Below are 27,755 nucleotides of genomic sequence, written 5' to 3' on the forward strand. Positions count from 1 at the left end.
GTGAGTATTGGAATTTAGCTGCTTTTTATCTTACTGTATAAAATGTTTGGTCTATTTATAATAACTTGATTAGAAACTGCTGATTCTCAGACCACAGTGCTTTGCAGATAGCACTGCTCTGGGGCCGAGGGAGTAAGGAGACTGAACTTCCACTCTGCCATAAGCATTCTGAGGATTTCCAGCAAGATACTGAGTGATGAAACAGCCTAATTCCCCTGTAAAGTGATGATAATACTTCTGCCCTCTCTGTTCATCCCACAGGAACTAGGCAGGGCTAGGCTGATGAGCCATGTGTGCCTGGAACCACTGGGTGTTCAGCCATATCTCCAATAATTATCATCTCCACTCTGAACTGCTCTGATGAGAAGAGGGAAAAACTTACAAAAGACACTGCTCAGTAACTCTGTTTTAAAAATACCATTTTTACTCTCCTGTTGGTCACATTTCTTTTTCAGAAACAGCAAAACTCCTTGATAACTAGAAAATAGTGTTTTCTCCAAACAATCTGCAGAGAGAGGAAAACCCACTTATTTGCACTTCTGTTTAGCTCAAAGAACACAGCAAATAATGTCAGGAGGGTCTTATAGGTGTATTTCTTGGTAAATTTACAGAATCCCAGATATAAAAACTGATCTCTACATCTTTCCACAGTTAGGCTGGAGAAGAGAGTTTTTCACATAGTAATTATCACTGATAGCACTGCACACTTTCCATTAAATTTTAATCACAATGATTAGGGTCAACAAGTAGAGGCAAGCTCAAACACCAATTTCTGTTTCTCCTCTTGTTGAAAAGTATAAATGTGGTTTTATAAATACATACTGTATTTAAGTTTACCACAATGGGAAGGCTTGTTTGTTGTTTTGAGAAAAGACATTTTAAAAATTACTAATTACACATTAGTCCACACCCATTTTTCAGAGGTGATTAAGCAATGCAAACATCTTGCTTTACCATAACTGCTCCCTTTTCCAGAAACTGATAATTTTATTAAAAATTAAATGGGATAGTTCTTGTGACCTACAAGAGCCTTACATCATTAACATGCCAAGAGGAAGTGCCTAAACTATCCTTTTCTACTGCACTATAAAAGAACCACATAGACAGTAATCACAAATTTTATAACTTAGATTTCTCTACTTCAGTATTTAATACTCTTCTTTCGAATTTTAACTCAATTCTACCCTGAAAATACTTTTTACATAAAGGTTGCTTCAACTGAGATGAATTTACTCAAAGGAAGGGTAAATAAAGGACTACAGTGTGTTCCCCACTAACAGTAGTCAGTTCACATGCAGCATCACATATTGAGAACAAATCACACCGCCTGTCCAAATGTACTCCACTGTCATCATCACTGCTTCCAGCTCCAAGGAATTTAAACATTATTCCCTTCACAGGAATAATTTGTTGGTTTAAATTCTGCTTTTATAAAACCTGAAACATAAATGATGATATTCGTTTGGCATTGTATGGAGATCAGAGGTGAATCTCAAACAGACATGACAGTCAGTGATGGAAATGGGAGCCAAACTGCACAGACTTTGGATCATGACCATGTTCAGTGTTCACTGGGCTGTGCCGAATTTCATAAAAATAATCTTTTGAATGGCACGATCTGTGTAATATTATATTTAATGGCATGCATCATTTTATAAAACACATTTTAAATATAACATTTTGTTGCCATTTCCCAGAAAGAACATGGCCATGATCGTGAAGAAGGGGTGAACATTCACAGGCCAGATTTAAGTGGCAAACCCACGTTAATTGATATCTGTGTCTGGGATAAAACAAAACTATTAAAAACTAAAGTCTAAAAGTCTGAGGGAAATGGCTGATTTTCAAAAGCACAGCAACATGTTTGTTGAACAAAGACCTCAAATACCTGCCTACTTACAAGTGTCAGACTTTTTCTCCAGCCTGATATTTCTTGGAGGTACTCAAAAGATGTCTCTTATTGGCTCTCCCTGCTCCAGTCAGGTGAAAGGCATCACAAGCAGAGTAAAAGGTTCTTTATCAAGAGGGCTATTCATTCATTTAAAAACCAGCAGATTTTTGGCAGATGTGCAAAGAGAAATGACGAAGGTAAAGAAAAGGAAGGATACACAAGAAGAAAACACATCATGTAGTTTAAAAAACCCTTATTGCTGCCTGCTTTAATATTAAATTGAACAATGAGTCCAGCAAAACAGAGTCTACTTTGCATGCAGTTTGGACACAGATTTTGCCTACACAGGAAGACAGATATTTGCTTTTTGGAGCTGCCAGTCCAGAAGCAGCTCCTGTGACTATGCAGATGGAGTAGCACATGCGCAGCAAATACAGCCTCTTATTTTAAAGACTATTTTAAGAGTTCATGACATTAAGTTCATTTGCTTGAAAAATCCTAGAAAGTCTTCAGAAGAAGAGGAAATATCTTCCAAATTATAGTTCTTTCCAGTTATTTCTGGTAGAGCTGACCCTGTGGACTGCAGAGCTGTGTGAGCACAGTTTAGGGAGCCCAGCCCAGCCCCCAGGCCCTGCCTTGCCAGTGCCCGGGCTGGGCTGGCTCCAGTCTTGCTTCCCAGCAGTGCAACATCCAGCACTTGCTGTTGTGGAGATCCCTGCCTCAAAACCAGGATGGTATCTATCACAGAAAGAGCTCTGGGAGAAGAGCCAGGGGTTTGCATTTATCTGGTGATGGGATAGTGTCACCAAGCAGAGATTTACAGATAAAGAAGAGTCTAAGTCTCCATCCCTTCCCTGTCCACAGAGCCACCTAATTTTACTTCTCCATTAGCAATGGCAGCTGCCCACACAGGGCTGGATACAGAGCTGAGGGCAGGGCTGGAAGCAGGGCTGGGGGCAGGGCACTCACTGGCCTCACTGCAGTCTCTCTGCAGCCTGGTCCCAGCCTAGCCTTGCTGGCACCTGCAGCTCCTGCACTCCAAACCCATGACACGTTATATATGCCACTGTATTCAACAGTCCAAACCCCCAAAGCACTTCTTGTTAAACAACATGTTGTTAATGATTAAGCACAACCAAGTCTACATATAAAAATAAGTACATAATTGCCCTATTTTGTAAACTTTAGAAAATGATGTCACACACTTCTCATTCAGTTCAGCTTCTTATGCAATAGAAGCCAAAAAAGAAATCTACTATTTATCTATCAAAATCAAACCAGTTAAACTTTGAAGTGTTGTGGAAATGCTGAGATTTGAAATATTGGCTTCCTTAGAATCTTCACATTTTCCAGCCTCCACTTCTGCTGTATGCTATGATGATTATAAGGGATACAATTAAAGAATACCAGCTGAGGAAGACTAGAAGTTAAATTATATATCTTCCTGGAAAGAGATTAGCTAACTATCTTAATTGTTCACAGACCTCATAAGAGAAAAATAATAATGTAAATTTCCACAGCTCTGGAGAGGCAGATCTTGTGCATATTAGCACCACTGCTGCTCAAAAGCCTGCAAATGACCTCCCTCACTTGTCCCAAAAGACATTTCACCCTGTCCTGCTCTCACACACACAAACACAGATTACTCTGCTGGCCTAAGCAAAATGTTCTGGTCTCACATAGAGAGTGGATGACAACAGTAACATACATTCCTATTCCTACAGCAGAAGCTTACATTTTTCCTACAGCTGAAAAAGTTTGGGATCTAGAGAGAGACAGTGAGAATTACAACATATCTTTTTCTCAAAATTTTCTTTCCTTAGTATTTCCCAGTAACTTTCATTTTTAGTAGACCTGATAGAAGGGAACACACTCTGAAAACACAGTTCATCATTGACAAAAGTGGATAAAAATTTTTGAATCACAGAGGCATCGACCTGGGATCAGTTCTAGGTGTCTTTTCTCAGAAAATGTTTAGAGATATATAAACAGGACAAAACTGAAATACTCCTTATGGTAGAAGGAGATTATTTTGACCAGACATGTTCCTAAAAAATAACTTTTGTAAGTTTTCTTATCTTCAGGCAAATCATCAGTTTTACTCACATCAGATTGCTACCAGGACATGTCCAGGTTTCCAGTAATTCTACAGCTGAATTACTCATTTTCTTCTAAGCAAATGTACAGATATATTCTATGTGCAACATTCCAGTCTATTTCCTGAAAGAATCAACAGTGGAAAAATGCATCAGAAATACATACAAAAGAACACAATGAAGAGACCCAGCATGCCACAAACCTCACAACCTGTGGTACTTTCCTCAAGCCTGGCTCTTGGTGTTCAGATGCATGTGGATCTATGTAAGGAGGATCAGGTTTCAACAAAGAAAATAACTTTGTACCTCTTGTTCTAGCAAAAAGAAATATCTTGAAAATGTAAAAAAGCCACAGCCAAAATGTTCAGGTGTGCATAATTCCAAATGTATTACTAAAAAATAAAGGGTTTTAAGGAAAATGTAATTTTGAGTTCCCAATGAAGATTTGTTTTAAACTATTTATTCTCACTAGACTACTAGCGATTTTAATAAATACAGCTATTAGGAGAGCTATTTAGTTGATTTCATAGCAATCAAATTGCTCAGCCCAGTCACCTTCTTAATGACAGCTCTTTGCTCCAATACAAGCAATAGAATGAAACCTGCTCCCTGAAACCCTTTCCACGTTACAGACACCTCAATCAATTCTGGTGGGAAGAAGCCTCTTTATTTACAGCAGTTCAATGAAAACAGGATTCTAGTCATCAAGCCTCTTATTCACTGGATGTTCCTGTAAATCACATTTCTATAGCGAGTGCATATTGCAGTGCTCATCATGTTACAATTCAGTTATCGGGATTCCAGACACAAAACTGCTGGAAGTGAAGAGATTTTCCCAAAATTACATTAAATTACATCTCTTGCTTACATACCCCAAAGATGGACTGAACTCAGCAGAGAGATGCAGACCCAAATTCAATTTTACATGCATCTTTTAAAAAAATAATCCAATTGAAAAAGAAGTTGTGCTTTTTTTCGTTTTATTCTGGTTTAAAATATAGTTATCATCTACTTTTTCCATCCTTTCCTGAAGAGAAGAGATGATGGAATGCAATAAAGAGCACAACTGATCCCAGGCAGTGATTCACACATACAGAGGCATTGTAAAGAGCCAGTGCTTGATGCTGGCACTGGGATTTGGTTTCAGTTCCTTCAGCTCTGTGAGAACTGGAAACCCTGCAAATGCCACCTTATGGAGATCTCCTGCCCACCAGCTCCACCCAGCAGGTTCTCCCAGAGAACCCACTGAGGCAGAAGTGGGCAATAGCTGCCAAATACATTTTTACTCAGTAGAGTTTGGGAATCAGTCACACGTGTACAAAGAATTGTTTGGATAGAAAAAATGTGTCCCATATGTCAAGAGCTCCATGTAACAAAACCAACAGCATACATGGGGATACACAGCACACTGCTGTAGCCAGCTTCAGGTGTTGTACAGGCCTGAATAGTACTCATAGCAAGTGGTTTCTAGTCCCTGTCATGATAAATCTGTAAACATGCACATGGTTCATCATTAGATCTCTCAGCAGGATCTCTCTAGAAAGGAAGCCAATTACAAACTCCCCAAGTGGCAGGAGGGCAGCATGCTGCCATTATAGACTGCTTCAATCCTGGATGCTGTTCTGATGAAAATGCAGATGATTTTTCTTGTCACGACATAAAAAAGATCAGGACAAAAAATTATGTCACAGGTTAATTAGTGCCTCCATGTAACACACTCATCGGCCATCAGACACAGCCTGGAATAACTGAATTTATACTGTGTGCCACAGTTCTGCATTTCTCTCTGATTTCTATCTCTGATTTAACCAACAGATTTTCAAAAACAAATTATAGCCAGACAAGACCTTACTGATTATACATGTGCAGATGCTGAAAAGCAAGTGGTTCTTACTACAGAATCCAAATATTTCCTCTTGATTTGCTTCTCCTACCACTGTAACTAAATAGATTGCAATTATTCTTAGCCACAATGAAGTTACACTGCCAATCTTTGAAGGATATTGCCATCCTAGATCATGTCTTTCTTAAGAGAGCCTTTAAAAATACACTAGATGTATAAAAAGATTAGAAAGCAATCTGCAGTTTTGCAGCTTCCACTGGAAGCTTTAGCTCTGTCCATAACTATGGTGTGATGACTCTAAAATGAAACATAACTTCTGAAATCCTGTTCTTGATGAGCATGACAATCTCAGAAAACCTGCCTTCAAAGTTGTTCCCTGTCCTGTTTACCAGATCAAGAGAGAAACAAACAAGCAAAATCCCTCATATACAAAATCCTTTCTTAAAATGACAGTGAGCAGTGACATGAAAAGTCCTCCTAGAACATGTATTCCAAGGGGTTTTCCTCTGTTTCCACTCCCCTCTACTACCAAATAATAAAGTTTGCCAGATTTATTATGGCAATTATACATTTAACTTCGTTAGTGACGATCAGAACATTTCAGTTGTGCTCACTGGCGACCCGAGGGAGTCCTAGAGAAACTGGGAATGCCTGTACACCACTCGCGACCCCTTCCCCTGGAGTGTGGGGGCAAAAGGAAGGAAGGGGGCCCCCCATGCTCATCCGTCGCCCCATCCCCGCAGCCCGCGCTGCGCTGGCGGCCGCACTTCCCGCAGCGATCCCAGCTCCCCGGGCCGGCTCTGCCCCGTCCTGCCCGGCATCCCGCGGGCACCCCGGCGCTGCCGGCCGGCTCCGCAGCCGCGGCGGGCGGGGACGGGCTGGGAAGGAGGGGAAGTGGGAGGGAGCCGGGTCAGAGGGGTCCGTCCCGGGAGATGGGTGGGGAGAGGCGGCGGGCGAGCGGGGCTGAGCCGCAACGCCCCTCGCTATAAACGGAGCGGCCGCGCACGGAGCCGGAGGAGCGGTGCGGCCGGCAAGGAGCGCTCCCGGAGCCCAGCCCAGCTCGGGGAGGTGCGCTGCGGGCTGAGCCACCCCCGCCCGGACCCAGGTAAGCGCATCCCGGCCGGGCACCTTCGGCCAGGGACAACCAGAGCGTTTGCGAGCGCGGCGCAGCCTCCTGCTGAATTTGTACTCGGTTTAGGCGGAGCTGGCGCAGGAAGGCTCAGTCCCGCACGAAGCGCAGCCACTCAAACCCCTGTGCTCTGGCTTGCCCTGCGAGGCCCGCTCGCTAATCCCGCACCACATAATTATTTTAGAGAGGACTAAGTGCCCCGCAGACTCCCAGCCCTGCCGTGTGTGAGCTCTCGAGTCTTGTCAACAGTTTGCAGAGAAAGCAAAGGCACCCTTTGGCAGCAGGCACAGCCCTCGGAGCGGTAACTCCACCACGCCGTCAAGGCTCATCCCAACATCCTACAAGAGGGAGCCCTGGCACCTCTGCTCAGGATCAGATGAGCAATTAGATTTTTATTGCTGTGCTAAACTCATGATAGAATTAATCAAGCACCAAAAGCGATGCTTATGATTTTTAAGAGTTGTGCAAACAGTTCAGTTTCTCAATCTAGCAGGCAATGTAACTTCCACCAGTTAGCAGCAAGTATTGGTTTAATCAAAAGTTTGTAGCATACAGTCTCCGTACCCAGATCTATTCTTTTTCTACAGAGCAAGAATTGGAGCGATCTACTTTTAGTAAAGTTAAAATGCCACCCTGCCTTTTTTTTTTTTTGCCTGGCCAGTTTCTAAACTTCTCTTGGACTCACACTGGACTAGAGTTCTTCAACAAGTTCAGCTGAAGTCCTGTAATATATTTACTGTTCTTCCCTGCTCCATGCACTAAAACACTTAATGTTACCAGTTACATACAGGTACCAGCCCTATATTCTTCTAAGTCAACTGGTCTATCAGTAACTAAGTCAGTCAGATCATGATGTGTACAAGCAGTAAAATTGCAGTGTTCAGTTACAACTATTTCTGTATTTCTGCAAAACCCCTAGAATTAATGAGATATATGGCAATAAGGGACAGCAGGATTCTGCCCAGAGCATGCTACAGTTCACTGTGAATTTTCATCACTTCCAAAAGTAGCAGTACTCATTTTGATTGCGTTGTGCTGCATAGCATGGGACAAGGTAGTAAATGGGGTCAGTAAAATCACAGGAAGAGGCAATAAAGGGGGATTTTTTTCTATGGGGGAGGCTTCTTCTCTTGTCACTTGCATGAACCCACAGCGCTAACATGATTAGATTTTTGTCTGAATAGGAGGATTAAGTATGGCCTGAAGCAGGTAATTACCATGATGATGTAGAGAGGCTTTTTTAGGTCTATTTCAGTGTCAGACAAATGTTTCATACTCCTGACTATGGCAGTCTGTTTTGCTTGTTGCCACTATAATCTTTTAAATTACAGCACCTTTCAAAAATATTAAGTGCCTACAAATTCAGCTTTTGCTCATGTATTAAGAGTATAAAATATATGCCTTTCCAGTAGGAACTTTTCCTCTCTACAACCTGAACTACATAGCAGAGAAAAATCAGTTGTGATTATTGGGTTCTTTCTAGTTTATGCTTTTGAACTGATAAAGCAAAGTGGTCCTGTACAATAAAGAGAAGTCACATTTATCATTCAATTTTAATATAGCTGGTTTCATTCTCCCCTTACTTTTGTCATAGTAATAAATGGAAACAGTTCATTTTCACACTGCAGGAAAGCAGAGGTGTGCCTATTTTCTACAGTATAAGGTGTCCTGCCTCCTGCTTCAAAACAGTACCTTCTTGAGTTGGACAGCATGTGCAAACTGCTGCTAGAAGTTACTGGTTTAAAAGGCAGCAAATACCATCCTGAAATGCCAGTACCCACAGCACTGCAGAAGTGAGCAGAGTGCTGCCTTTAACTTTCAAATATCACAGCTCAACAGCCTGCTTTTTACAGACATCTTAGAACAAGAAGATGCATGATGGTATTTGTGTTTCCTGAATAATATTATCTTTAATTATATTAAATATTGGAAAATATATTTAATTTCACTATTTGTTGTACTATAAAAACAGAGGCAGATGCAGAATGTAAACATGGTGATTTATTTACACTTTCTACAAATGTACAGACTGACATGGGAATAAGTGTCAGAGTTAATGCCTATTAAAAAAATTCTATTTTGAATAATGGGCACTGACTGCATTTTTCTACTCCTAAGTTTTCTCCTCTGTGGTAATTTTATCCTCCATGTTTGTCAAAGGAGCATATTTAGGTAGTTCTTTTCTCTGGCCTACTGTTGAGCACAGTAATTAATATGGTAATTTGAAGTTACATAAATTACAAACTCTCATTACACCGACCTAGTTAAAATCTTGTTTATGCAAAGGTATAGTGTTAGTTTAAAACATTTTAAGCAGCCACAAATTACTCCTGTTTGCTCACTACCACCCTTTTTTCTCTGGAACTTCTTGCTTTTCAGAAGCTATTAGTCTCACCAGTAGTATTTATGAGCTCACCTGTGGCTATTGCTGCCCAAATTTTTGGAGTCCTAATCACACTCTAAGAAGCATCCAGTTGTCTGAGTGGTTGGCATGTATTTGTTCCCTGCACCTCAAGTATCCTATTCTACCTTGGTGACTTCATAGAAGGTCGGATTCAGTCTTGATGTGGATAGAGAATGTGGATATTTATGCATTACTTTAATTAAGTACTATGTCTGACTTACATGGTTAATCTTGTGCATTTTTTTTTTGACTGAATTTAATGGTTATCTTCTAGGAGACTACCTCAATAAGAGGAAAGATCAACTAAAATTGAATTTAGATATGTTATATCTGAAGTTGAGTTGGGGAGATGGATTATCAATATTCATTGGCCTACAAATAAATCTGCTTGGGCTATACATGAGATGCATGAAGAAAAGGGGCCAAATGGCCAAGTCAGGAAGGGTGGTGGACAGCAAAGCAAAGTACTCCCCTCACCTATTTCTGATAGCAATGCTGGCAGCACAGCAACCACCATCTCTCTCCAGAAAGAGAAGCATAAACTTAGAATCTTTTCAGAGTTGCAAGCATGGTAAGATTGAGAGCTCACAGCTGGGAGGACTGGGTCAGGGCACAGCCACTACAGGCAGCCTGCTTGTATTGTAGGCTCTATTACTTGTTTAGCTAGATCTCTAGCCTTCGGGTAATCTTGGGTCAGTTTTCAAGCCTTATCTAGTTTACTGCTACTGTTTGTTCCTCCTGCCCTCAGCTGTACAACAATTCCATCAGAAATGCAGTGATACAGATATTGTGTTTTACTATGTGTGCCTCTCAAATATTAATTAAGAATTTTTCATTGTTCTTGGATAACAGTTCATATTTTTGGACAGTTAGTCCTAAAGGCGACTATGGTGTTTTTAAGAAGTCAGCCTCTGCATTTTAGGATCAGGTTTGAGAATATAAAATGGCAGAATACTACTAAGAAACATTTTTAGAAATCTCATGGAATTCTGAAAACAGAATAAAAAATGTTGATTACTTTTGAAGAGAGAGGGAAATGGAGGAAAGCCTTACATCATTCTTTTCACTATTGTAGGATTAGTTTCCACACCACCACCAGGAATAAAGAGGTTGATGTTGCTGGGAATTGAACCTCAGCTACTTAACCTGGAATTAACTTTGCATAAAAGTTAAAATTTTTGCATGTAAACACAAGGTGAATTTAAGTGCATTGGACAGTTTGAGCAGGTGGCAGCCTAATGTACACTTTGAGTTTCAAGATGTACAGAACTGATTCACGGGGCCAAAACACTGAGGCCTGAAGAACAGAAAGACTCCAGTGAAACTGTTTCAATGGAATTATGGCTGCGTATAATCACAGTAGCATTTTCTGTCTCTTCCTTCTGATCCCAAACACCCTTGCAGTGAAGAGCAAGCCAGTAATCTTGTGCTAATGACAGTATTTCTTTCAGTTCCCTTTCCATCAACAAATTTGTCTCTTAAGATCACTTTCACCAATAGACAGTCATTCTACACAGAGTGCTCATTCCATGTTCTGTACCGTTTTCTAAAATGTAGCCTTTGCCAACAAAAGAAAACAAAAAACCCCTAAAATTGCAAGATGTACCCTAGAAGAATCTTTGTCATTTTGGAACATCTTGAGGAATTTAACAAATTTGACAAACAAGGGGAGTTATGATACTCAACATTTTTTTACCTCAGCTGTAACAAACAAATGAAAAGAGGTTATCTTGAGTGTAAGTCCCAACAGCTGTGATTGCTTGAAACAAAGCACATATGAAATAGAATTGCTGGTCTAATAATTTTTGGTCCTATCTTCAGATAAATGATGGATTATACTAAAATTACTCTGAGCTTTCAAGTAAATTGCAGCAAAGGACAGGAAAATATCATGTTCCAAATGACATGCTGTTAGTATTCTCTGCTGTACCATCATGTGAAAGAACTACAGATTTTGGCCTTTGGTCAGGTGTCTTTTACAATTTTCATTCCCTTTGTGTTTTGTTTGATAGCAAAACTGTCCAGGTATTCACTATATAACAAGGCTAGCTAGAATGCTTGGTTACTGTTTGTGGTGTTTATCTCCTTTTATTGTAGCTGAGTAGCATTTTTCTTGTAGGCACAGAAAACAGGTAATAACCGAAGACGGCCTCACAGCAGGAAAGTGAGATCAGATTGGCAATGCAGCAGTGAGTGGCATGATTGAAGACAAGACAAAAATCAGGTTGCAGCAAAAGGTAACTGGCAATATCTAAAGAAACTAGTACTGAATTTGGGCAAGGTCAATATTTAGACAGTATTTCACTGCTTGAGGTGAAAGCTATAATTAAATTTACAGCCAGAACAAAGAAGGATTTAACTAAACTCCTAATTTCAGCTAATTCACCTATTCCTTTCTTTACTTCTAGGTCATTCAACTTTGTGAGTTACTGATAGATCCTTGGGTAGTGGAATCTAATACTCAGTAGATGAAGTATAGGAACGGAAACAAAAATTAAAATTCAGTGGATTCCTGAATCCACTCAATTTTCTAAAAACAGAGAGAAGATACTGCAGAAGAGAGCTGTGCCTCCGCATTTCTAGCTTAGAGGGACACACACAAATAAGTGAAACATTCCAGAAAACCACTGAACAGCTGTACTTTCATGATGGGGGGCTTACGCAAGGAGAAAAATGCAGAAGTTGACTTCTCTAAAAAATGTTCTGTTGGCAGTTGGCCTCCGTTTAACTCTGCCTTAGCATCAGCACAGCCTGGCCAGAGCCTTTGCTCAAAGCAGGCAGCACATGATGTACAAAGATGCAGCCTGAGCTTGCTTATTGAGAAACCATTCATGTCCTAAGTTGACAGGATGTATGTTGCCTTATCTTTTTCTTTGTAAACTCTCTATCAGTTTTTATCTTTTCTCCTTTCTCCAATCGTTCTTGTTGCCCAAGCCTAAATTTATACAATTTTACTCTATCCGCCTGCCCAGGGGAGTTAGTCTGCTACCATTGGAGCTGCTCGGGGTTTGTTTTCTCTGTCCTAAGGCTTTTTACTCAATGTACAACAGTCAGAAATGGAAAGCATGGGGCAAGAATCAACATATTTTCAAACTGGAACTCTAGCTGTGCTGTTAGACTTCTGTCTTTATTGTTTTCCTCTTGGTTTGGTATTAGCAGCTTACCATGATTAGACAATTACAGTTTTTGTTGAATCAGGTAAAAATATTTCTTTTCACATGGGCTTCCTAAAAAGCACTTCAAAGATAAAGGGTTCAAAAACATTTTGCCTTCAAATATATTTTACAATGCTGTTCCATGTTCTTAAACATCCCATGAAAAAAAGCGCCATGTCAGTAAACGACAGCCATACACCCAAGGATTTGCACAGTAATTTTCCTAGCACTAAAGTGAGGCTCATGTGGCACCTCTGGGAGAGCACAGCACTACTCTTTCTGGACTTCTATGCAGTTTTGTTTGCTTGAGAACCAAGACTGCACGTCCTTGAGGATGCACTGATTCACAGTATCACAGATTAGCTCACTCCAGCTGTAACAGCTGCCTTTGTTTTGCTACTTCTGTGGCTGGTCCTCAGTATCCACAAGGAACAACTCAGGACAGCAAAGAGAGTTCAGCAATTAATTTTATTTTCAAAATACAGCAATAAATCTTACTTTGGGGGGGAAAAAAAAAACAACAGGAAACAAGCTGTACAAATTTGGCAGAACATCTATTTTGGGATCATTCTATTAAGTGTGCCGCCTTCCAGACAAAGTGCTAAGGATCATAGTAACTTGTTTTTCCATGGGTGTTAATACCTTTCACACTGACATGGATTACAGTGTCTATGTTTGACCTTTCCTTCTCTTTGATTAACCCCTTAGAAACTCACTAGTTCAATTGACTCATACATTCTCAAATTTTCTTCTAGTCCTCATAATGATCTGCCCTTAACAGGAGTTTTGTGCAACTGAAAGCACAATTGGGCCTCTATGCTCTCAGTGTTATACCTACCAACAGTTACAATGATACTAACTTCTCTTGGGCTTAGCTGCATTACCATTTTAAAAGATTTTTTTTGTCTGAATAAACTCTTGTACTTTGCCAGTTACTCATACTGTTTTCTTTCCTGCCTTTGGTTCCCTTTTTCTGACCCTAATGAGCGATTCATTAAGAAGCCTCCATGCTGATCTTTTGCTTTTAATCTTTTAACTTTTCCCTCCAGGCTGTTCCTAACATTCTCATTTAGGGAAGAAAAGTCTTTTCTGAGGGGTATTGCCGTTGTGTGATATTTTCCCACTGTAAGGATGTCTAAATTAATTATGTAATAAGAAAAGTAATCAAGTGTCTCAGTCAGACACAGTGAACCAAATCCTATTACAGATTGCTGAATTACAAGACAAAGCTTCCTCTGAACTAAGGTGTTGAAATCTAACTTCCATTTCCTTGCACAGAAATCCACAATACATTGCCTTTGCTTCTTCAGTAAGACAAACACTGTTTTTCAGCAGGAAGACAAAAGAAAAAAAAGTGTTCAATGCAAGGTTTGCTTTCCTCAGCGCCGTAGCACTGACTAGTGGGAAGTTACATGGAAATCACTAGCCATCGTATTGGATATGTAGTGCTAAAGCTTCCATGCTAGCTGGTTTAGTTATCATGACAGACACTTCAGTGATACTGGTTTGTCTATGTTCACATAGAAATGCTGCATCTGCTCATGTGTTTGTGTTTCAGTTCATGACTTCATTACTCAAAGCAAAAGATTCTGTTACTTTAGCCACATTGGTGAAAGGTAACATGAATGGGATTCATCAGAGGGTTTTAGAGAGCGAAAGCCTTTTTAGGTAACAATATGCAACATGAGCTACTCTCAGTCAATTCAACTAATTTCCATTGGATTAGAAAGTGGAACACCTCTGTATGAAGGAGGTCTCTCCATTTCTGGAGTAGAAGCAGAGAATTTTAAGTGTTTCTTTTCTCTCCTGCTTTTGACAGATTAGCCATCAATGCAGATGAAGATAATTGCTCTTCGCAATGCATTTCTAAAGCTTGTTATTCATTAACTTACATTTGCCTTTTATATTTAGGGGGGAAGCAGGGGGGCTGGGTGGGGAGTGGGATGTAAAAATAATAAGCCCATCCTGCAGAAGGGACTACATATTGAGCCTATTAAACTCGTAGGCACATCATAGCCCCAGCCTGGTGATTTAGCTCAATGGCAGAAAAATGTTCGTTTGAGGATTAACGTACAGGTAAGGCTTCAACACCCATCAGAATGTTGCCATGCACATCAAGACGTTACTGGTTTTTTTTAGAACTTGAAGCAAATCTCTGTATGCTCTCTGGTGGCACCTTTCTTACTGTTTTACAGGAAAGTACAGAAAGGCAGTTCCTTGTACCAGAAAAGTAGAAGTAAAGTTATTTTGCAGAGTTTGCTGCTGATCACATTATTACGTCACCTTTAACTAAGGAAAGTTGTTCAGGAGTGCAAATAAACTGCAAACATAATGTTCATTTTTGCCTCTGTGTCTTCTGGCTTAGCAGAAAAGTTACACAACTCTGGGAGAGGGGCAAATGACACTGTGATCTCTGAATAAAATAAACTACCTGGACAAAGCAAGAAAGCCTCTATTTGGACTAACTGGAAGTTCCACAAAGAAGTGCTATCACCTCCCAACTTTATCTACAAAATTATTAGCTGTGTCCCCTACCCTTCTTCCTAGAAACATCCTTGCCTAGAGGGAGCAACAGAAACCTAATTAAAACATTATTTTGTTACATTTATACTAGTAACACCACTGATTGAGTTGTGTCTTTCACAGTAAAGCTGTAAGCCAGAAAAAGACCAAAGACCAAGAAAAATCCTTTTCTCCCAGAAGTGGGGGATTTGGTTCATGAGAAAGCAATTCAAGTTTTGGCTTTTCCATTCCATTTTCTGTTGTAATCTCTGCCAGCAGCAGCAAAGGTTCTGACAATGATTGCATATTGCTGTGAGCATGCCACTCATGCAATAACCATTTTATAACATTATTATTTCTAATTTAGATGCATTAAATACCTTTTTATGGTAAATTATTAACGGCCACTAATATAACCAAGAGCTTAAACTTATGTAAATCTCACCTGTTTTTACCTAGAGACTGGTAAGCAAGCTCTGTCTTGCAATTATAGCAGTTTGTGGAAGCAGCCTTTGTTCCCCACAAAAGGGCACTCTCCTGGTGATACTTCCCTTCTGCTGGACCAGTGCAACCACTGACTAAGACTAAGATCTGGACAATGAAACTTAAAAGCTTTCAGTGTTGGCTGCATTCCAGCTAACATTCCTTCCAGCAAGAATAGGAGTGATCAGAGACCAGTGACACTCAAAACAGCACATAAAATGTATTGTAACCCTTTATTAAGCTCTACTTGCTTGAAATCACAGTAATATAATAGCATTTCTCCTACAAGTTGGGCAAGAAGAACAGTTGTTACTATTTTTTGCATGTTGAAGAAGGAACCCTCAAGCTTCAGTGAAGAGGGTCATATAACCTTAAGGACAGATTCATAAATATCCAGTAATATCCAGAAATGTCCAGTAAGCCAGTTGTGCTTTATAAATGATCTGAAAGGAGGTGAGATACCCCATTCATTGTACCTGATCTCTGCTATTACAGCTGGCCATGATAAGGTGTGCTGAAACCAGTGCTTTTTATTTCAATAAGGTTTTTTTCTTTCTTACCTCTCCACAGCACTTTTAATATGACTGAAATGCAAATCTGGGTCAAGGCCAGAATTAATGAAAATTCCCTTACTTCTCAGATTGGAAGAGTTCACAATAGAATCTTATGGTGCATTACATATGGAAGCAATGGAGAAGTTTCACGTGTGGGGTTAGGCATCCAGGAGCTACATTTGTGTAGGGTGTGCCATGCAACGTAATTAAAAAAACAAAACAAACAAAAAAAACTTTAAAACTTCTTATTCCATGGAACTAAGCTACCAGGAGAGAAACCTAAAATTCATCAAATGATTTCATTCACATTTTACAAACCTGAATTCGATTTCTGTCTTTTATTAAAAACAATCACATGGGGCACACTATATTTTATATAGGCAATTCCAACTGCAATAAAGGAAATGTGTTAATTCATTCCTTTACTATCACTCAGAGAAAGTAACCATGCAGCATGTAACCTTTCACAGCTCAAACTAATCTCATTTTTATTCGTTCTGGGACTTGATGGCTTAATTCTTGTTAACTATTGAATCGTTCATGTATTTCCAAATACCAAAAGATACTTCATAACCAGGCATCAAATTTGAAGTTAAAAACTTGCAGTAAGATATATATTCATACTAAAATAGCACATTGTGTTGCTATTCAAAAAACTTTTCATGTCAGTGCTGAAAACCCTAGAAATTCTAGTCCTACCTTGTTCTGAAATACTTTGTCTTTCATTTACTTTCATCTAATGTGCTGTAAATGACATTGTTAGCAGTATGAGGAGATGACATGATCTTTAGAAGCAGACATGAGGTTGGCCTACTGATTATTGATCATTTTTTTCTCCCAGAAGGGTACCAATCTTCCTTTTTGGTAAAGTTAATGGCCAGAGCAGAGGTGCAAAGACCCATGCTGGATTGATGATGGTAGTTAATGCACTCATTTCAAAGTCTTAATATGCATGTATCTTCAGCCTCTACTAGAGGAAGAGACAATCCTTTACAATGTGTTATAAACAAGAGCAGTGACTGCCTCTTGCTATAACAACTAATTTGGCTATAGGTTTAATAATCTAGATAAGGAAAAGATGATACTCATTTCTGTCAAGACAGACCAACTAAGGTGATAGGACACAGTGAGATTCCCCTTTCAAACATCTTTTCTGAAGCTTAGCATTGTGATGTTTAGTTTCAGAAGTACTGAAACAGAACTATTGATCTAGAAATATATTTTACTTTGTTTAATTATCTTTTCAGTTTTAAGTTACTGCTCTGGGGATAATTTCATATTCATATCTCTTAAGGATATATAATACCTAAGACATATTAAACACCAGAGAGTTTGCAACACATTTGTGCAGCCTTGGTCAAAGAAAGAAAACAGATTGCTCTGATGGATAAATGGGAAGAAAGAGACAAAAAAACTAGATAGAAAAGTCTAAAATATCTGGTACACTGTCAAGCTAGAGCCAGCAGTGTCTAAAACCACCACCCCACTGATCTTCCACAAGGGATTAAACACACTGAATGTTGACAGTGGTTAATCTTTCAGTGTTTTGGAATCAATTTCTACATGGATTGAACCCAAGAATGTTTTCCTTACTCTTAACAGCAGAGAAAACAAAATTATGTGTGTATAAGAGGAAATCAATGTTTACTTTGAAACTTAAATCTAAAGAATCCTAAAAATGAAACCTATAAACTGAGAGAATTAGACTTACCCTCAACTGAAAGACTTTTGGCTAACTCTAATGAGTTCCCTGTTGATCTGTCAGTCAACAAATTTTGTACAAAAAAATACCCATAATCTTTGCTATGGTAGCATTCACTAAACCACTAAGTTCTGGTGAGGTTGAGAAACTCTAGTGAAGTTGAGCAATCCTTTTTTGGCATTAACATCTACAAGTAAAATTTTATAGAATCAGGGCTTCCCAGATTCTGGGGAAAAAAACCATGTACACAAGTTGGGAATTGGTATAATTAGCTGTGTCCAAAGAGCAAAGTAGTAGGAAGAGATACTTCCAGTGTTTCTGGGCTCTGTGAGTACTGTGAGAGTATATGCAAAAAATAGCCCAAACTTTCCCTGCTACTGCAGCTGCTCTCATTATAACTGGCATTATTACACTGTAGACTGCTAAAAAGAGCAGAAAAATTGTCACATCTTACATTGTAGTATATTAGCATTTAATGTCCAAAAATATACTTGAAAGATTTTATTCATCACTCCACAGCCCTATAAATTAGTGTTTAGAAATGGCCTTTCTCTTACTCCAATTTTTGCCACATCGATTTCTAACAAAGTGTTAAAATAATGGATTAGATTGCTTTATTCTTTATTTTAACTCAAGCCAACTGCTTGCTGCTTTTTTTCTTTATACATCACTTCTATTCTCTCTAAATGCTCCTATTTTTAGCAGCTTAGAGATATAAACATTGTATGCTTGTACCCAAACATCCCCTAAGTGCACAGAGATACACTGACACTGTATAACCCGTTGGACATAAATACAGGACAAGATACTGGTTAGTCCAACTCATCTGGCATAGGACAGTATAGTTTATGTCATTTTTTTGGTTCTAGTTTGCTCATCTACTATTTTCAATAAAATAAATGTCATCGTAACACTAACAACCCTTCTGCTCCATCTGAATTAAAAGCTGCCTGCCCTTACCAGCATTAGGAAACTATTTAGGTTAACATGTAATTTGACACAGAATAACACCATCATGCACTGACGCTGTCCAAAGAGGTAAACCCAAGTATATTAGAAATAGTGGGGGTTAGTAGTAGTGTAAAAAGTGTTAAATATGCTTCTATTTTCAAATTATTACATTTCTTACAATTCATGAAGTATATACATTATTTGGATAACACTGTGTAGGCTTGTGTTTACCTTTCAACTTCTAAAAGTCCCTTAAGTTGCTTTAAAAAAAAAAAAAAAAAAAAGAGTACTTTGAAGTGTCATTTTCAACAGTAAAAATATCTTCCTTCAAAATTGGCTGATATTTGGAAGAAGAGCTGTATGATTAACAACATGTCTAGCTAGTTCTAAAATAACCTTAGTTGAATGAGAAGGTGTCGCTATTTTTCCATCTGCATTGCTAAAGTGAAGTTTCTTTGAAAATATTCTTCTTAATTTGGATCACAGAGAGTTTATGCTGCATATGTCTCTGAAAAAATAAACTATCGAGATCTTATTCTAAGACTTAAAAGTTCAAGAATTGGACTGAAAGTTAGCAAAACTAGTAATGTGCCAGAATACAGGAAATTAGATAGAAGCTAGTAGATGCTAAAATAAAGTGAAAATAATTACCTCAGGTACATTAAATTTAAATAAGTACAGGAATACAAGGATATGTATTTTATTTAACATGAAAATGTAAGGCAATATTGAACAAAGGGGATATTTTGAAAAGTGGTGGCACTTGAGTATAAAACATAGCAAGTCTCTTATTTTAAAGTGGGAAATACAGACCTCTAGTGGTCAAAATCTATATTTTATGAGCTAAACTTCAAAGCAATTTAAATGTCACTGTTTAACTGTGTTACTTACTTTTGCGTTTTCCTCCGCCATAATCATTCAAAATCACACACATCCCCAATTCCACTGTTCAGATATTCCACAATTTTTCCCAGAGGAAAAAAGCCCCTTCATCTGTCCTTTTCCACATAAATTTTATAACCGAAACAGTACTTGAAAGATACTTGGGAAGTAAAGAGAAAATTAATGAGAGTAGTCCATGAGAACAAACAGAAGAGAGATGTTAATTCTTCTCAGAATAAACTATAAAGCCATCCTGCAGAAGGACAGACTCTTTTGAAGTGTGCCAGAGGAAATAAATACAGAGAAGTTCTTACAGAGAAGGTCAGAGTACATAAACAGATCAAATTTGCAAGGTAACAGGAACTGTTCTGGTAGCACAAAAAAAGTAATAAGAAATTTAGGTTTTGATGTTATAGAGAACCAGATCCTAAAAGGATCATGGGCAGTTTATTTTCCAGCTATCTAGAGCCAGCATAAGTGAAGCAGACAAGCTTGAGCTCTTGCAAGGGGAAAGCACAAAGAATCCATATATATACGTTAAACAATTAAAAAGATACATACTTTTAAATAAATAAAGCAAACTTCACAAAATTAACAGCAATTTCAACAGACTGGCAGTTGCCTCAGTTGCACAGTCGTTAAAAGAAAATTCAAAGGCAAGTACAAGGTCCTGCAAGTTCTGTTTGTTCTGATGTCAGACCACCTCCTGATCCAAAATTGCAGAGCAATGGCCAGCTTGACAGCTGCTAACACAGGTCTGCTGAGGTTTGTTTTCTGTTCTTGGTGTTTGTGAGCTGATGTGCAGACAGTGTCTCGTGCTGTACTACCTATCACAGTTTCTCTTCAGTAATATTTTGATTTATTGACATTTAATGCCAACCTCTGTGGAAGGTGATAGCAGTGATGACAAGAGCCCACTGTAATGCTGCCACAGTTTGAATTATATACCCTTGTTTGTAGTTCTCTTTCCCTTCACAATTCATCTATCAACTCTGGTTTAGAGATATTTAGGAAAGCCATAAGTGGGAAATACAGACTGTTAGAACTAGCAGAAGAAATAAGAGCTAGGAGAAAGGTAAATCTACAGCTTCACAATGATACTGCTCAGGAACTCCAGGAACGTGGAGAAGATGCCGTAGTGTGTGTATGAAATAGAAGTAGCTCTATTCACTAAGGCCATGAGAATAGAAAGGGTTACTCTGCTGGGCAGAAAAAAAAACCTTAAAAGCCTGTGCAATAAAGCATGTGTAAGTGTCATTACTTCTCAGCAGTTAGAATAAATTAGGAAAAAGGGGGACTAAACTCTTAAGATAAAGGAAAGTTTATTCCACCAGAAAGAAATAAACATAGCTAATATACTGAACCTATTGTTCCAAACATTTTTCATTCTCTTTACTCCCTCTGCAATAATTTTATATAAAAATAGAATACAGCATCCTCTTAAACATGGAAATATCTTCTCATATGTAAGAAAAGCAAATAACCCGCCTACTGTCAGAAGAAGGGAAGTGCACATTATCTAATGGTAAGGTGGCTGAGCTGTGGCAGGGTTGGTCAGCCTGCATTTATTTAGTCTTTGTCAAAGCAAGTATTAAGTACATTTTTGTTCAAAATCTGACTCGTGACACCTGCTTTCCTATTTATAGCAGATGAAGTTTTCACGGAAAGCCACAGCCAGTGCTGTCTTATCTTTCAGTAGGCAAAGTGCTGTTTACCTTGCATGAGCCCAGCATTTGTTGTTTCCACAGGCAGTTTAATTAGGAGGCATGTTCACCCAACAGAAGCAATGAATGCAGTGGTAAATAATAGTTGGTAGACCAGTCTGAAGCATTTCGTTATCAGTGACTCATTGTAATCATTGTAATTAAAAAAGATAAAAGGTCAAACAGGACAGTACCTCAGAACAGGAGTTTGCTGCTCACCAGATAATTTGTTTGCCATTCACAGTCACATCAATTCAGTCCTCTTAGAAAAAGCTCCTTTTGTATCAGCCTTAAAATGATCCAATTATCATTATGTTAACACAGGTCATTTGAGATGCTTTACATGGAATTATCCATGTGCACAACTTCAATATGTGCATTTAACTGGACAGTGGTTTAACCCACTGTGTTGAATCCTGGCAGCATAGAGCTGTACCAGCCATCTATTTCTTTAACACTTTAAAAGAATCTGCAGTTCCTCCTGTGTAGAAGTATCTACTTTGCATAAATGCGAACAGCCATGATCCTGGGACAAGCAGAGGAACTGTGGCAAGTGAGAATAACAGGAAAAAATGACGGTGGGATGGAAAAGAAATCATTGCCTGTAAGGAATTCACTTTGCCATGGTGGCCCTCTCTCACTACTCAGCACAGCCATGGGCCCATGCCTTCCAAAACAAATTACCTTCTCCGATACTGAAGCTTTTCCTAATGCTCTGAAGTTACAGTTGTGCTCCAGGAAGCAGATCCACCTAAGGCTAGCTCTGAAACTTTAGAATTTTCAGGAAATTTTAAAATTCCATTTGGGATTAGCAGTGCCTTCCTTACTGTGCTTCAAATGTACAGCTCCTATGAGGTTCATTCTCACAGCAACATTCAGACTGTTTTCAGATACACAGATGGCAATCCATATGCATTTACCCAAAAGCAACCACATTACATATTTCTGCTTCCTTTTCATTTACTGAAAATATTGATGGATTTATTTTATTTATTGACTGTAATTGCTTAGTATAATTTAAAACTGATAGCCTATCAGACACATCATTTGCACAATTCCACTGACTTCAGTGTTACAACAAAACATTTAACTCCAGAAGGATTACACATTCTTACAGAGGTAGATTGAGGTATAATATTATTTCTTGACAAAATTCTTGATTCTTCATGAGAATTGGTCTGCCTTTTTTATTTCCCAAGCACTCCAGAATATGCTTAGGGAATTCAATACCTTAGAGTGCCAGACAAGTTTCCCAACTCAATTATTTTTTTGTTCATTTTAACATATTTCTGAAAATGCAATAGAATCACTGTTACTCTTTCTTGAGAGAACAAATGCTATTAATTAGCATCAACTAAAGCTGCTACTGACATGAAACAGTACCCTTTTTTGGGTAGAAAAGGGAAATTGGAGGCAAAACAACACAACACACTACATTGAAGGGGTGTGTGAAGAGACCATGAGAAAATTGCCTTGGCATCTACCATGGCACAGAATCAGCCCCATCAAACAGGGAATATTCACCCTCAGCTGCATTTGCCTTAGACACTAAATCTGTCACTCAGTACACACAGAGCCAAATAGTACCAGGGACTGGTTAATCTTGTCACTGAGAAAGGTCTTGCCCAGCCTTAACTGGGCCTGATTGTCGTTTTCACCCATTGAACTTGCCCAGGTGATCTCCAGAGCAGAAGCTTCACTACAGTTGCTTACTGCAAAGTTCTGGGCTGTAATTTTAGTGGGTTTATAAGGAAGCAAACATTAAAACTGACCACACAACACCAGCATGTAGCTGGGACAGGGTAAACATTGCCAGACCTTGATGTTGTAGAACATATCAGTTACTGTCAAAGTTACTTTCATAACCAAGGGATGAGATAAGAGGACTAATCTTGAAATCTTTTTATTGTGGTTTCCCTGTCCCAGGGATAGGCTGACCTTCCACAGAGCCAAACACCTTGTATTTGAGATTTGGCACAGTTTGAAAGCTAAGTTTTGCTCAGGATGTACTAGAGTGCCACATTCAGAATGGCGAACCTTTCTTTGTGTTATCTCTATTGCTTGACTTTTTAATTTCTTAAACATGGCAAAAATAGCTGCTGTCATTTTGAGACATTTATACCAACTGAAGCAACAATTCACAGAATGAATGGAAGAGTGGGAAGTGTTGCATGGCATGTCTTGACAAAAGGTCTATTAGTTGCATTTTACTAGATATTCTAAACTTGATAGAATTATCAAGAACCTAAATCTTGAAATTACCCGGCTAGCTTTGTAGAAATGAATCAGGTTATTAATGCAAACATATGCTAGAACATGAGCTAAGATAGAGAAATGACTGAGAGCCTAAGGGTGACCTTGCTCACAAGATGCTGCCTGCAGCCCATATTCTGGGTTCAGTTCCTGGCTGCACTTCAGATTTCCTGTGTGGGCTTTGCTGAAACAAATCTGTGCCTCACTTCCCTATTAAAACACAATCCATTTGCAATAAGATTTATCTTCCAACAAAAGCAAGTCAAACACTAAACTCAGTGGCATTCCACACTAACAGGAACATCAGTGCTGAACCACTCAAATAACAAGCATCTGTACACGTCTGTAACAACATAGCTGGTGTGTCTGTAATGATGGGCATCTCTGCTTTCTGAATGCATCTGTACTGCCCAGGGTCTTACATTTATAAAGGATTTCTTTGCTGTTTGGGGTTTGCTCTGTTTTGTTTTTGAAGCCAAAGTATTTCAGTTAATCTTTGTTTTAAGAAGCACAAGTTGGGTTTGGCTTACAGCTGTCAGGATCCTGCAAACAGCAATAAACACTACTGTGCAATAGTAACTATCAATTTTTCTTTTTTTTTTTTAATATCCAATATTTTTCAGGGAAGACTATCTGTTTGTAGACTCGGGAAAGTAACTAGCATCACAGGCACTTAACACTGTATTACCTGCTTTCTAAAGTCATCAGCCATTAATGAGGAAATTATTCTTGTAGAACACACAGTCCCTGGCAAACCAAGCATGTGCCCTGTAAAAGGAGATTTCATATCCTTGCTGTACACTTACTATGGTCCAGAAATACAGCTTCAACTCTTGGATACATAAATTTTGTCAGCAACAGGAAAAATAGTATGTTCCCCTTTGCACCCTTCTTAAACTCTTTGTACAGTTATTAATGTGCAACAGATCAGGACATATATGAATTTTCAGATTCTTTTTCCCTCACTAGTAGTTAAATACCATAGTTCCAAGCCAGATGGGGAGCTAAGTAAACGATGAATATTTAAGGTATTTTTGGTACAACGGAATACAAGGTTGTGTGTTTTCATCTCTCTCTGTGATGTAAAAAATTGTCTCAAAGAATTGAGCTCAATATATAGATAAAAATTTCTAGTGATTCATCTCAGAGATAAAAATGAGTACCTAATCTAAAGTCACTTATTTTCTTAATTCATTGCAGTTTGTATTTACATAATTAATTAGTATTCAGAATGCTTAAGTTTAGTTTCTGAGATATCTGAATAACTTAGCTCATTATATGTGTCACCTATTTATGGAAAGAAAATAATTTAAAGACTCCCCTGAATTTATAGTTATCTGCTATTTTCAGTCTCTCTTATTATTTTTGACATATGTTCACTAACCAGTTTTATTTTAAATTGGAACTTTGTTAATTGAAAGAGGTTTTTTAGATTTCATTTATGTTAAAAGAATCTAAAAATGTTCAGCCAACTCCTAACATTCTTACCTCTACTCTGCAAAGTCTGTATTAAAATGGGAATTGGTTGATAAAACATTTAAAGATGGCTTATTTTAAAATTCAAAGACATTGACACATTGACCACATTAGCCTTGAAAAAAACTTGATATTTAGTTGAGAATTTTTAAAACTTAAATCCCTATCACAAATACTGTTTTCTTCCTCTTTTCCCCTCCTAGGTGTGAGCTTCATATTTTCTCCCTGAAACTACGGTGTAGCTGAAGAGTTCAAGATGATTCCAAATTACTCTTCTGAAGAAGCTGTTAAACGAATCCATGTTGACTGTCCCGTTTCAGGAAGGCACAGCTACATCTACATTATGGTTCCAACCGTTTACAGCATCATCTTTATCATAGGCATATTCGGGAACAGCCTGGTCGTTATTGTCATTTACTGCTACATGAAACTAAAAACAGTAGCCAGCATCTTTCTTCTCAACCTGGCACTGGCTGACTTGTGCTTTTTGATAACTCTGCCCCTCTGGGCGGCCTACACAGCCATGGAGTACCAGTGGCCTTTTGGCAACTGTTTGTGCAAGTTGGCATCGGCGGGGATAAGTTTCAACCTCTACGCCAGCGTGTTCCTGCTCACGTGCCTCAGCATCGACCGCTACCTGGCCATCGTGCACCCGGTGCAGTCGCGGATCCGCCGCACCATGTTTGTAGCCCGAATTACCTGCGTTGCCATCTGGCTTCTCGCCGGTGTGGCCAGCTTGCCCGTCATCATTCACCGCAACATCTTCTTTGCTGAGAACTTGAACATGACAGTCTGTGGGTTTCGCTATGAAAGCAATAACACGACGCTCCGGGTCGGATTAGGTTTATCCAAAAATCTGCTGGGCTTTTTAATTCCTTTTCTGATCATATTAACAAGCTACACCTTAATTTGGAAGACTCTGAAGAAGGCGTATCAAATCCAAAAAAATAAGACTCGAAATGATGATATTTTTAAGATGATTGTGGCAATAGTATTTTTCTTCTTCTTTTCCTGGATTCCTCATCAAGTGTTCACTTTTCTGGATGTGTTGATTCAATTACATGTAATAACAGATTGCAAAATCACCGATATTGTAGATACGGCTATGCCCTTCACCATTTGTATCGCTTACTTTAACAACTGTCTGAATCCTTTTTTCTATGTTTTCTTTGGAAAAAACTTTAAAAAATACTTCCTTCAGCTAATAAAATACATCCCACCGAATGTCAGTGCACATCCAAGCCTAACAACCAAAATGAGCTCCCTGTCCTATCGGCCACCAGAAAATATCTGCTTGCACACTAAAAAGACTGCTGGGCCTTTCGACACCGATTGAGGCATTTCGCAAAGTTCTTCTTTTGAACAACCTTGTGTGCAAAGCAGCAAGAGCAAGATTCATCTGCGGTCCTGAACACCACAGCTCATTACAGCAACACCCTGGATCATCTCAGAGAAATCATACTGTGAAGAGTCAGCAGTGGCCTTTCACCTTACATTGTAAAGAGGACTGCTTGGTTTTAATTTTGTTTTTCTTTACTAAAAGCGGTGTAAGTGTTGGACAGGTGTGTCAGAGTTCCTGCCAGCATCCTGCCGTTTGCTTGGAGCTATGAAAGAAGAGGAGGCAAAACTCCTAACTTACGTTCACAGGTGTTTTAAAAGGAAAAGCTTGTATAAATTACATGTAATATGAAAAACATAATTTGCATACATGTGAGCTTTTCTGTTGAAGGAGTGGAGCTTTGTTGCTTGTTTTGTTGGTGTTTTTCTTAATTACATAAATGTCCTATAATCATATTTATAATATATTTTCAAATATATGCTATATATAGAGGCCAAATTTTAAACTCAAATGGAAATTTAAGGTCCTTGAAATTGGTCTTATTCTGATTTATGCTACTATTTTTTTTAATGGCAACTTTTTCATAATAATATATGCAATAAAATGCAGATTTATTTATTAAATATAGAATAAATATATTTTTAGATTTATATTCCTACTCATACATTTCAAACATTGCTTCAGAAATGTACATTTATATCCCAGTGGGTATTTTTATAGTAGTTTAAAAAAATAACTATATATGTGGACACAAAAATGGGGTTCACTCAGTTTACTCATGATAAGCCACCCTGACTTTGAAGAACTTTACGTACAGAGGGAGTTGACTCCATGCTTTGTATGACTAAAAGTAAAATTCTGTATTTGAAAACATGAGTTCTGGGAAAGAGGTGATCAGAAAACTTCGAACTATTTTTCATAATAACCAGGGCACTCAGTGAGAGAAGTTACCAACTAATCAAATCTTAGTTTTTCAAATTGCTGCACATTTAGTAAACTCATGAACTGATAAGCAAAATTGTGACAATGCTCATGTATCAGTTTAACTAATAATACTTTTAGTCCCATCACGAAACCTCCAAGATCAAACTTTACTCTTGGCTTCTACGGAATTTCTCTCCATTTATATAAAACTATGCCCAGCGTATTTGCTCCCTGTAGAACATTTTTTTTTTTTATTTATATGGAACAAATTCAGATTTATACTAGCATAAATCAGAACTAAAGTCTGGCTCAAACTCTCAGTACAAGTGAAGGGGAAAGGTGATAAGCCCAGTAAGAAGTTTCCACTAATGATATCCTCATATGTGTCCTTTTTACCTCAAAAAATGAGCTTCAGATAATATTCATTCTTGATTCACACCCATTTATTGTCCTCAAAGATAAATGAGT

General features: G+C 38.5%; 1 protein-coding gene across 2 annotated transcripts; it reads left to right on the forward strand.

Annotated features, from left to right (window-relative positions):
• The first annotated feature begins 6,857 nt into the window (after positions 1-6,857).
• On the forward strand, positions 6,858-26,954 carry AGTR1 (angiotensin II receptor type 1). 2 transcript variants are annotated; one of them, XM_082288084.1, is made up of 3 exons: positions 6,861-6,935; positions 11,483-11,600; positions 25,228-26,954. In XM_082288084.1, the coding sequence occupies exon 3, from the start codon at positions 25,281-25,283 to the stop codon at positions 26,358-26,360; it is 1,080 nt and encodes a 359-aa protein (XP_082144210.1). In that variant the 5' UTR covers positions 6,861-6,935; positions 11,483-11,600; positions 25,228-25,280; the 3' UTR covers positions 26,361-26,954. The 2 variants fall into 2 exon arrangements, with proteins under 2 accessions (XP_082144211.1, XP_082144210.1); XM_082288085.1 differs by lacking the exon at positions 11,483-11,600 and having other exon boundaries at positions 6,858-6,935.
• The last annotated feature ends 801 nt before the right edge of the window (positions 26,955-27,755 follow it).

Source organism: Coloeus monedula (genome assembly GCF_965178545.1).
Source record: "Coloeus monedula genome assembly, chromosome: 10".
In the NCBI taxonomy this organism is placed as follows: domain Eukaryota; kingdom Metazoa; phylum Chordata; class Aves; order Passeriformes; family Corvidae; genus Coloeus; species Coloeus monedula.